Source organism: Salmo salar, chromosome ssa11 (genome assembly GCF_905237065.1).
Source record: "Salmo salar chromosome ssa11, Ssal_v3.1, whole genome shotgun sequence".
In the NCBI taxonomy this organism is placed as follows: Eukaryota; Metazoa; Chordata; class Actinopteri; order Salmoniformes; family Salmonidae; genus Salmo; species Salmo salar.
The window spans coordinates 34,359,563-34,371,378 of NC_059452.1; the positions used below are offsets into that span (position 1 = coordinate 34,359,563).

General features: G+C 46.3%; 1 protein-coding gene across 8 annotated transcripts in view; it reads left to right on the forward strand.

Moving 5' to 3' along the window:
* LOC106562517 (TP53-binding protein 1-like) overlaps positions 1-11,816 on the forward strand; it is a 29,337-nt gene that overhangs the window by 16,909 nt on the left and 612 nt on the right. For 2 of the 8 annotated variants that reach the window (XM_014127438.2, XM_014127447.2), the window contains exons 16-27: positions 1,604-1,961; positions 2,265-2,333; positions 2,782-2,934; positions 3,047-3,270; positions 4,007-4,177; positions 5,310-5,701; positions 6,459-6,818; positions 7,800-7,958; positions 9,447-9,635; positions 10,311-10,426; positions 10,790-10,986; positions 11,523-11,659. In XM_014127438.2, the coding sequence (XP_013982913.2) occupies positions 1,604-1,961; positions 2,265-2,333; positions 2,782-2,934; positions 3,047-3,270; positions 4,007-4,177; positions 5,310-5,701; positions 6,459-6,818; positions 7,800-7,958; positions 9,447-9,635; positions 10,311-10,426; positions 10,790-10,986; positions 11,523-11,659 (2,525 nt within the window). Of the gene's footprint in view, positions 1-1,603; positions 1,962-2,264; positions 2,334-2,781; positions 2,935-3,046; positions 3,271-4,006; positions 4,178-5,309; positions 5,702-6,458; positions 6,819-7,799; positions 7,959-9,446; positions 9,636-10,310; positions 10,427-10,789; positions 10,987-11,190; positions 11,660-11,816 lie in introns of those variants that run through there. The other 6 variants (XM_045689417.1, XR_006757563.1, XM_014127448.2 and 3 more) reach the window with 6 other exon arrangements.

Genomic DNA, 11,816 nt, shown 5'->3' on the forward strand with positions numbered 1-11,816 from the left:
ACAAATTCATAAAAAATTAAAAGCTGAAATGTCTTGACTCAATAAGTATTCAACCCCTTTGTTATGGAAAGCCTAAATAAGTTCAGGAGTAAAAATGTGCTGAACAAGTCACATAATAAGTTGCATGGACTCACTCTGTGTGCAATAATAGTGGTGAACATGATTTTTAATGACTACCTTATCTCTGTACCCCACTCATACAATTGTCTGTAAGGTCCCTCAGTTGAGCATTGAATTTCAGACAGATTCAACCACCAGGGAGGTTTTCCAAAGCCTCGCCAAGGTCACCTATTGGTAGATGGGTAAAAAATTAAATAAAAGCAGATATTGAATATCCCTTTGAGTATGGTGAAGTTATTAATTACACTTTGGATGGTGTATCAATACATTCAGTCACTACAAAGATATAGCTGTCCTTCCTAACTCAGTTTCCGGAGAGGAAGGAAACTGCTCAGGGATTTCACCATGGGGAGGCCAATGGTGACTTTAAAACAGTTAGTTTCATGGCTGTGATGGAACTGAGGATGGATCAACAACATTGTAGCGACTCCACAATACTAACCTAATTGACAGAGTGGAAAAAAAAGGAAGCCTGTACAGAATACAAATATTCCAAAACATGCATCCTCTTTGCAACAAGGTACTAAAGTAATACTGCAAAAAATGTGGCAAAGCAATTAACTTTTTGTCCTGAATACAAAGTGATATGTTTGGGGCAAATCCAATACAACACATTACTGAGTACCACTCTATTTGAAGCATATTTGAAGCATAGTGCTGGCTGTTATGAGTATGCTTAAGGACTGGGGAATTTTTCAGGATAAAAAATAAACGGAATGAAGCTAAGCACAGGGAAAATCCTAGAGGAAAACCTGGTTCAGTCTGCTTTCCACCAGACACTGGGAGATGAATTCACCTTTTAGCAGGACAATAACCTACAGCACAAGGCCACATCTACATCGGAGTTGCTTACCAAGAAGACAGTGAATGTTCCTGAGTGGCCGACTTACAGTTTTGACTTAAATCTACGGCAAGACCTGAAAATGGTTGTCTAGCAATGATCAACAACCAATTTGATGGAGCTTGAAGAATTTTGAAAGTAATAATGGGCAAATATTGTACAATCCAGGTGTGGAAAGCTCTTAGAGACTTACCCAGAAAGACTCACAGATGTAATCACTTCCAACGGTGCTTCTACAAAGTATTGACTCGGGGTGTGAGTACTTTAAGTAAATGAGAGATGTCTGTATTTCATTTTCAAAATTTCCCCAAAATATGTTTTCGCTTTGTCATTATGGGGTATTGTGTGTAGATGGGTGAAAAAACACATTTATTTTATCCATTTTTATTTCCGGCTGTAACACAACATGTGGAATAATTTAAGGGATATGAATACTTTCTGAAGGCACGGTATATTTATATGTGCATACATGTATTTCTATTAGTCCTGAAAGTGCTTTATAGTGTAGGGACTCACCCCATCCATGTGTAGCGCCCCTCTGGGTGATGCACGGCAGCCATTTTGGCTCTTGAACGCTCACAACACAATGATAGTGGTTGATTGTGCCATTGACATAAGAAATACCTCTCTCACCTTTCACAGAGGGGAACTGTTCAGCTCACCCTCACAGCAGAAAAGCTCCCAAAAACCCTCCAACCCCTCTCCCTCCCTGGAATGCATCAGCCTCCCCAACAGCCAATCCGAGCCCCTCTCCAGCCCCCGCCAGGAAGTGAAGCATACGTTGCCATTGGGGCTCAGAGAGAGAGAGCCTCCTGCTGAACCATCCACCCCAGGCCGTCCAGCAGTGAAAACACCACAAAAAGGCACCGCAGTTGGTGACAGAGAGCCGTGTGGGCCCCCGGAGCCATCCACACCCACCAGAGCCGCTGCCATCAGACAGAGGGCCGTGTCCCAGCAGACAAGCTTTGACAACACCATCTCTCCCAGTTCACCCAGTAAGGTAAGAGCCACTGGGTTAGCTTTAAGGATATGGTTGATCATATTACAAGGGAATAGAAAGAGATGAGATTCCTGTCCGTTATTCTTCTAGCCTAACTGCCATTTCCCTCCCTCGTTCTCTCTTTCTTTTCATCAACCTTGCTTGTCTCATCTTCTCCTGTTTTGTTGTTTCTCTCACTCCCTTCATCCAACTTGCCTGTCTCATGTCCTGCTGTTTTGTCGTCCCCCTCCCTCTTTCTTACACTCTCTTCATCCAACCTTGCTTGTCTCATGTGTCCTTTTGCTTCCTCCTCTCTCCCTCTAGCTTTGTCAGAGAGTGGCGTCTCAACAGACCAGTTTTGAAGCGGCTGGCCCCAGGTCTCCAGCAGCCAGCGTAAGGGTCCTTAGTTACCTCACACCTCCTGTCCTTCTTACAATGTCAAAATGGAACAATAATAACATGTCCGAATAACAGAAACAAACCATTGTCCCTTCTGCTAGCCCCTACCCCTTAACGGTTAGCAGATCAAGATTGGCGTCCTGTTTGAAATTAAATTCATAAATTGACAATTGCTTATTGTATTTTATGATTTTATCTCTGACAGAATATAAAACTGGAGTGACCTTGTAGCAGATCAAGGGCTGAATGTATCAAACGTCTCAGGGGTGCTGATCTAGGATCAGGTCAACCTGCCCATGTAATCTTATTCATTATGATCTCTGAGGCACAACTGATCCTAGATCAGCACTTCTGCTCTGAGATACATACAGCCCCTGATAGGTGTAAGTGAAGAACGCGTTTTGAGGGTCAAGGGTTAACTCCACCCCCTTCTGTGTGACAGGGCGAGCCAGAGACCCCACCCTCGAGGGCAGCTGCTGGTCCCGCCCATCGCAGACACGTGCGGACCATTCAGGAAGTGCGGACGACGGTCACACGCATCATCACAGACGTGTACTACGAGGACGGGAGAGAGGTGGACCGTAAGGTCACTGAGGTGGGGACCAAGCCATTTAGCTCATAGACCTTTCAACTCTTTCTTTTTGTCATTGATTACGCCTCACTGTTGCTGTGTGTGCGCGTGCGTGTTCCTTCTTTCTCTTCCTCAGGAGTCGGAGGAGCCGGTGGTGGACAGCCGTGTGTTGGACAGCGACATCTCTCCGTGTCGCACCGGCAGCTCCATGACCTCCGGTGACCTGGGTGATGTCAGCTCTCTGTCCTCCAAAGCTTCCAGCCTGCAGCACAGCTCCGGGGGCACCAGCATAGTCACGGGCCCTGGCCAGAGGGGCCCCGACTTTATCATGCCGCCCAGCCGAGGGGCCAAGTCTGCCAGGTACTGTAATGGACATGGGTTTGAATTGGATTATAATTTTTTTAAAGTGATGCATTAAGTTAATTTCCTGATCTGAATTGACCTTTTCCGTCTAGTGACTGCCTTCTGCCTTCTTGTAATGAGTGGCCCTCAGTCGTCTGTAACATGATCTATATCCATGCTCTAACACTATTTCTTGGGCTTAATCTCTGTTGTCTTCGCACGCACATTTTCGCACCTGTCAACAACACAAACATCAGAGAAACAAAATAATTCCTATACAAAACATGGGTTCAGTATCGAAGTACCCTCTTAACCATAGAAATAGAATTACTAGAAGTGACATTCTATGTCTATGCTTTTAACCACTCTTACGTGTTGACAGGTATGCATGCATATGTCAGTCTTTGACTTTGTCCACTGTCTAACTACCCCTCCGCCACAACCCCCCAACCCAACACCAAGATAAGTTATTCTAAGATCCCTCTATCAACACCTATGGTAAGGCCCTATCCACAACTGCTCCCCAAGATGGACCAACCCATATGGTCACAATAGGGGTGTCCATCAGCTACCCCATTTCTGCTGTACGGACCGTCCTTCTCTTGGTAGATCTTGGCCTGGGCATAGATCTAGGATCAGCTAACCCTCCCCCAACCCTAACCTCAACCATCATGAGGAAAAACATAAAACTGACCTTAGTTCAGCTTTTATGGGATGATTCATCCTTCCCTGTCCCTCTCCTCTCTGTCTGCAGCCCCAGGAGGGGGAGTGGGCCGCAGCAGAGGGCACACAGGGGTCAAACGGCAGGGTCAGAGTTCATGGGAGAGAGAGTTCAAGGACTCCATGGGTCACGGGCCTTCACCCCATTGACGCCCCGCGGAAGAGCCAGGAGGGGCAGACCTCCGTCCCGCTCACCCCTGTCCAGGTGAGCCCTGTCTAGGGAGGCCACTGGAGCTGTAGTGGGTCAGAGTTTCAGAAACACCTAGTGACATCATCAAAAGCAGACATTATGTGCATGAACAAACACAACTACATCCACGCCAGCACGTACGTAGCCAATTGTGCCTTCCCAAAATAGTAATGCAACGCGAGTCAACTGGTGTGCAACACATGGACGCATGGGAGTTGGTTGCTTCCCGACATCATTCAGCGTTCTAAAACATGTGTAGGTGTGTGTACATTTTTTCCGACCTTTAGGCTTCCATTTTGAAAACAAGTCAACCTGAGATGAGACACTGAGATAGTTTAATGAAACCTTAGCATCGAGTACAGAAATTGAGAATTTAGGGTTCCTAGCTTTAGAACAAGGATCCTCCATCCTGCTGTTTCTAGAGAGCTGCAGTACTGCAGGTATTTGTTCCAGACCAGTGTTACTGTATGTGTTACTGTCTCTCCAATCCCAAACTGTCCCTGTCTTCACTAATCATCTCAATGCAACACAGCTGTCTCCTTTTCCTGTCTTCACTAATCATCTCAATGCAACACAGCTGTCTCCTTTTCCTGTCTTCACTAATCATCTCAATGCAACACAGCTGTCTCCTATTCCTGTCTTCACTAATCATCTCAATGCAACACAGCTGTCTCCTTTTCCTGTCTTCACTAATCACCTCAATGCAACACAGCTGTCTCCTTTTCCTGTCTTCACTAATCACCTCAATGCAACACAGCTGTCTCCTTTTCCTGTCTTCACTAATCATCTCAATGCAACACAGCTGTCTCCTTTTCCTGTCTTCACTAATCACCTCAATGCAACACAGCTGTCTCCTTTTCCTGTCTTCACTAATCATCTCAATGCAACACAGCTGTCTCCTTTTCCTGTCTTCACTAATCATCTCAATGCAACACAGCTGTCCCTGTCTAACATGTATGTTTCTTATTGACTATAAGGAACCCAAACTTTAAAGCACTACTGGAAGAAATATACAGTATATAGAACATGACTGGTCTGTTCCACTGGAGGAGTAACGCTGATCTATTCTTTACATAACGTTTCTAAACATATCTGTCTGTAATGTTCAAAATGTTGATGGTGCTCTTTGTCATATTGACTCTCTCAGGGGTGCCGGCGTCCCGCGTGCCAATGCCCGCGGCCAACCCCTGTCCTCCTCCGAGGATGAGTCCTACACCCGCCTGTGTCCCACCCCGCGCATCCCAGAGAGCCCAGCGGTCCCCAGCCACTCCTCCACGTCTCTCCTCACCACCACTTCCCAAGATGAAGTCAGCCCAGCTGGGAGCAGCTTTGTGGGGCTTCGCGTGGTGGCCAAGTGGTCCAGCAACGGCTACTTCTACTCAGGCCGCATCACCAAGGACCTGGGCGAAGGGCGTTACCGGCTGCTCTTCGATGACAGCTATGAGTGCGAGGTCACGGGCAAGGACATCCTGCTGTGCGACCCCATCCCCCTGGATACTGAGGTCACGGCACTGCTGGAGGACGAGTACTTCAGCACAGGTGATTCCGCGTTCAAAACAACTGGGAACTCTGAAAAATATGAAGTCAAATCATGACGTCAGTGATCTTCAGGTCGGAAAGTCGGAGCTCAAGAAAGAGACCTGAGTTCCTGAGTTGGAATGACAGTTCAAGTCCATTTTTCCCAGTCCAAGCTCGTTTTTTCCCCCTCATTCCCAGTAGTTTTGAAAGCAATAAAGTCAGAAGTCAGAGAGTTCCCAGTTGTTTTGAACGCAGCATGAGAAGGGGAAGAGAGAGGACAGATTGTTTACACTCCCAAAGTTTCCACTTGAACAATCCCTGACATGGATTTAAAAGCATATGATTGGTTTGGTGTAAGCATTAACTAGAGGAAGTTTCTCCCATGGTTAAACGCATGACAGGGAGTGTGAAAACACGTGGAGAATCTGGACGCAGGACAGGAGAGGACAGAATGGGGTTGGAATGGGTTTGGAGTGGAGGATAGAAAAAGAAGACAATTCGAGTCTCAAGGCTGAGAAGAGGTCAGGCTGTCCTAGGTCACTGGAAACTCATTTCCCTTCATGTGGTTGGCCCTTTTCCCATTTCTGTCTTTAAATGGAAAAGAAGCTCCGGCACATTGGTGATCCTGACTCTACAAATGTAATGGATCTTCAGTGGAGTGTTAACATCAGTGTACTGTAGTCTCTCTTCAATTGACTGTTGTTTTTCTCCATGTAGCCGATATGATGCAAATTTGACTGCTTTTCAACCCTTCTCTGTCTTTGCCTTGTCTCCCCAGGTCGAGTGAAGGACTACAAGAAGGAGGGCGAGGAGTTGTTCTACAGTGTGGAGAAGCAGGGCCAGACTACAGCCACTACAGCTGTAGAGAGGGAGGGCCAGACTACAGCCACTACAGCTGTAGAGAGGGAGGGCCAGACTACAGCCACTACAGCTGTAGAGAGGGAGGGCCAGACTACAGCCACTACAGCTGTAGAGAGGGAGGGCCAGACTACAGCCACTACAGCTGTAGAGAGTCAGTGGTACAGCCGCAGTTCTGTCATCCTGACCATGGAGCAAGGCAACAGGCTGAGAGAACAGTACGGCCTGGGGCCCTACGAGCCCGCCACACCCCTGGCCAAGGCCTCTGACATCAGCCTGGGTAAGACAACCACAAAGCTTTGAGGATTGACTGAGTGAGAACCATATAGCCGTGTCCTGGCGAGAACCACAAGTACCCTTTCCACACTGAGCCGAGCTGTACTGCACTGGCCTGGTTACGCTAACACAATAGTTGCTAGAACTCTTCTGGAAAGGACCATGTGAAACTAAATGATTGGACCTAGCACAGTAGCATACCACCCTACATCCCACTGCTGGCTTCCTTCTGAAGCTAAGCAGGGTTGGTCCTGGGTGGTCCCTGGATGGGAGACCAGATGCTGCTGGAATTGGTGTTGGAGGGCCAGTAGAAGGCACACTTTTCTCTGGTCTAAAACAATAATAAAAAATATCCCAATGCCCCAGGGCAGTGATTGGGGACATTGCCCTGTGTAGGGTGCCGTCTTTCGGATGGGACGTTAAACGGGTGTCCTGACTCTCTGTGGTCACTAAAAGATCCCAGATCCCACCCCGGTGTTAACCCCGGTGTCCTGGCTAAATTCCCAATCTGGCCCTCATACCATCATGACCACCTAATCATCACCAGCTTCCAATTGGCTCATTCATCTCCCCTCCTCTCCCCTGTAACTATTCCCCAGGTCGTTGCTGTAAATGAGAATGTGTTCTCAGTCAACTTACCCAGTTAAATAAAAACAGTACAGTCTGGGTTGGCTTGGCATGATAATGTTAAAATGGTATAATGTGAGCACTGCCCAATAAGGAAATATATTACATTACTCCTCTTAAGTTTGAGTTGAGTCATCTCTACGTTTCACATAGCTTGATAAAGACTCCCAAGTGTCTGTGAAAACAGTGATTTCTTCATACAGGAAGAATCTGCTAGAGTGTTTCATCAAACAGAAGTGGGGTTAAATGTTAGTGTCATTTCCGTGTCAAGTGTGATGACGTGTGACATTGCTGTGCCCGCCCCCACAGATTGAAGTAGAGATCTAATGAGTACATTCTATGGCGCTGTCCTCCACAGATAACCTGGTGGAGGGGAAGAGGAGACGCAGGGGGATCACAGGGGGGGCCAGCCCCCTCACCCCTGGCCCCTCTGGGAAGAGGAAGCTGATCAGCTCTGAGGACAGGGACAGGACTCCGGCTAAGCGAGGCCGCAGAGGGGGAGGGGGAGCCAGAGCCGGTACGGAGACCTAGTCACCCTAACCTTGACACCATACCTGAACCCTGACCCTACACCTAAGCTCTGTGTCCAAGCCTAAACTCTCAACTGTAACCTAACACTCTCCACAGCCCTAACCTCAACCCCAGTCTTTTTAACACTAAGCCACAGCCCTAACCTCAACCTCAGAGCATAGATCACTGAGCAAACCATACAGACCTGACCCCAGAACAGTGGACTGAGAGCCCTTGGTGATGGTTTGGATAGGTGGAGGCATTTTATACATTCTAGAAATGTATTTCTATATTGATTAACATAATTGGTCTCAGTGGGGTGCAGAGTTTTTAGACTGCTGCAATGTACATTTTAACTATTTATTAACACAATTGGTTTTAGTCAGTATTGGTAGTTTTTAATTCTGAATGTAATTAAGAGCAGGGCACGCATTGAAAATGTTATGTTTTTTTTTTAACACAAACATTTTTAAATAAAGATTTGGATATTTGAAATTATTTTCTGTAAAGAGTATTCTTAGAATTGCTATCTCTCTATAGAGATTACAGTATATAACCAGTCATAAAGCCGTTGAGTTTGTATTCAGACCCACAGACATTTTTGACTGCCACAGTGCACTGCAACCACCACCCTCTCCTTATAATATACTAATATATGCCATTTAGCAGACGCTTTTATCCAAAGCCACTTAGTCGTGCGTGCATACTGCATACATTTTATGTACGATGTGGCAGGTAGCCTGGTGGTTAGAGTGTTGGACTAGTAACCGAAAGGTTGCAAGATCGAATTCCTGAGCTGACAAGGTAAAAATCTGTTGTTCTGCCCATGAACAAGGCAGTTAACCCACTGTTCCTAGGCCGTCATTGTAAATAAGAATTTGTTCTTAACTGACTTGCCTGGTTAAATAAAGGCAAAATCTCTATATTTTTTAAAACGGGTGGTCCTGGGAATTGAAACCACTATCCTGGCGTTGCAAGTGCCATGCTTTACCAACGGAGCGACAGAGGACCTTAGGCTGAGTTGGTATGTGAATAACTACTAATAGACTTGGTGTTGGTCCACATGTGTGAAGGAAACAGGTAAAGGTGTGTTTTTATATTATCCACTGGATATTTGCTTAGAGGGGTGTCTTTCCATAAACCTTTCACCCCTTTGAACCACGCACGGATCCCAAAAACTTGTTTTGAGTGACGGCAGACAATGTTTCATGACATTGAGAGAAGTGTCAAGTCAAACCTGTTTTCCTGTAGTTGTTTGAAGGGCTGAGCCTCGTGTTTTACTGCACCGGTGGTGTTCCTGTTCTTCCTCAGTCTGTTATGAAGCTCTTGTTCTTCATAGACATTTTCTCTCTTGAAATACACAATTCCAGCTGTTTCATTGATGGTTTCTAATTTCTGTTGTCTCTCCATTTCTCTTTTATTTCTCTCTCTCTCTCTGTGTGTGTGTCTCTGATTGGGTGTCTGTATGTGTCCATCCATTCATTTCTCTCCACAGGTCAGCGGGTTGGTGTGTGTAACACCTCAGGCAGTGGCGCCGACCTGCCCTGGGACCATAGTGACCTGGCGGAGACTCACGGCCCGCTGCCCCAGAGTGCATCTCTCTTCCTGGGCTTTGCCTTCATGCTGACCGCATCATCAGAGAGCGACCGCCAGACCAACCAGCCAATCAGCGATGGCGAGGAGGGTGAGAAGGCTATGGTCCAATCCCAAATCTACCCCTAAACCCTACGTCCTTGTGGAGATGGGAGAGGATTTGATTGGTATAGGCCAGATGGAGTTTCACCATATTGCTTATCAGAGGACAGGGTGGAGGTACAGTACTATCAAATTGCAAACACCTCTCAAATCCAGTCAGATCTCCACGTGCATAAAGCCTAGGGCCTAGGGGTCGATTCTGGATGGGACCCTTGTGTAGTCCCAGACAGTGGAGCACCTCTTAAAGGGATAGTTCATTCCAGTGTTCAAATTATACATTGTCTTTTGGGGGTGCACAACATTGAAATCTTTGACCTTTTGGGGGAGCCCCACATTTATATTTTAATTCTTATGGGGTCTCTAATTTGTTGTTCATTCCAATATTAAAGTTTGACAGATATTCATAAATCGGCGGAATCCTAACTTTGAGACTTTGGTTTTAATAATTCATTGATGTCAATGGGAAACTTGCAAGAAAATCTTTACTTAGTGTGTGGATCTCAAGTAAGAATTCTGCCCAGGAATCTGGATAGTTTTAGGCAAAGGTCTTCCACAGTGGTCTGTGCAGCCGCAATGAAATGTTTTCATTAATTTAAGATAAACAAAAAAGGATGTCGGTGTATCTAAATATCTCTCTATGATGGTGTATGCTAACATGTTTTAGGTTGTCCTTTCCCTCCAATAGAGTATGTGCAGACGGCCCCCTATCACAAACGCTACACTGAGACCCAGCTGGAGGCCGGAGCAGGCTTCATTCTCCACGACTTCAATGAGGAACAGGTGACATGGAACACCCATAGAGAGAGAATTACTAGAAGGGACAAAGCCTCTCATTTTACTGCAATTCTATTTCTATTAGCACACTTCTACAGCCATATCAGTTCTCATGGGATATGGAGAGAGAAGCGACAGTAGGGAGGCATTACTTTATGTAGGCGCACTACATCCTCTGCACCTATATGTCACAGGAGGTAGTGCACTTGCTCTGTAAACAAGGGGTTCCCTGGTTCAAGACCCATTTCAGCAGTTCTTCCCTCAATTGCTCCACTAAAAGAATGCAATGTTTAGCTTTCATTCTACATATTCAATTTCTAATATTGCCCATCGTGAAGTATCCTCTCTTGTGATTCCCTCCCTCCGCAGTGCAAGGCGGCCTATCAGAGCCTGCTGATCACCGACCAGCATAGCCGAACCAGGAAGTACCTGCTGTGTGTGGCCAGTGGTGTGCCGTGTGTGTCTCACATCTGGGTGAGGGACTGTTGCAAGGAGGGCAAGCTGCTCAACTACAGGAACTACCTGCTGCCCGCCGGAGTGGGCCCTGACGAGCGCATAGTGGAATGGTGGGGATTGTAGTTGTTTATATCCAAAAATTGTCAGACTACACCTGTCCCTATCACATAGGAATATTAATGCAGACACTTTAAGTCAGCCCTCTCAAGTGATACAAATGTAAACAATGGTAGTATACTATTATAATGGCATCCACAGTCTATCAATCAAACACATTTTATAAAACCCTTTTAACAATAGCAGTTGTCACAAAGTGCTTTACAGATACCCAGCCTAAAACCCCTAAGAGCAAGCAATGCACAAGCACAGTGGCTAGGAAAAACTTCCTGGAAAGGCAGGAACCTATGAAGAAACCAGGCTCTGAGGGGTGGCCAGTCCTCTTCTGGATGTACCAGGTGGAGATTTTAAAGAGTACTTGTGCCAGATGTTGAACCGTTCCTAGATGACCAGCAGGTCAAAACAAATAACCACGGTGGCTATAGAGTGCAACACAACAGTCATGCATTCAAAGTGAACAAAACACTTCAAGAATGAATCTGGTCCTGGTGCTGAGGGAAATGCATGTGCTTTTGTTTATTTTGATCAGGCATCCGCGCTGCAGCCCGTTTAAGGCCCTGCGGGTCCTGTTGGTATTTGAGGAGCCGGCAGAGCTGTGGTCTGAGCTGCTGATGATGAGTGGAGCTTCCTCTGTGAGACAGCACCAAGCAGAAAAGGACAGCTCTGGTACGTACAGTACAATACATGCTCGCCTGTCCCATTACTAATCATGACCTAGCACTGTGCTTGAAAATTAACATGTTGGTGTGTCTGTATGGTAACACCCCTGAAGGTCTCTGGTTCAATCCACCTTTTCCACTCTGTATTACATCCCCCCCTGTTT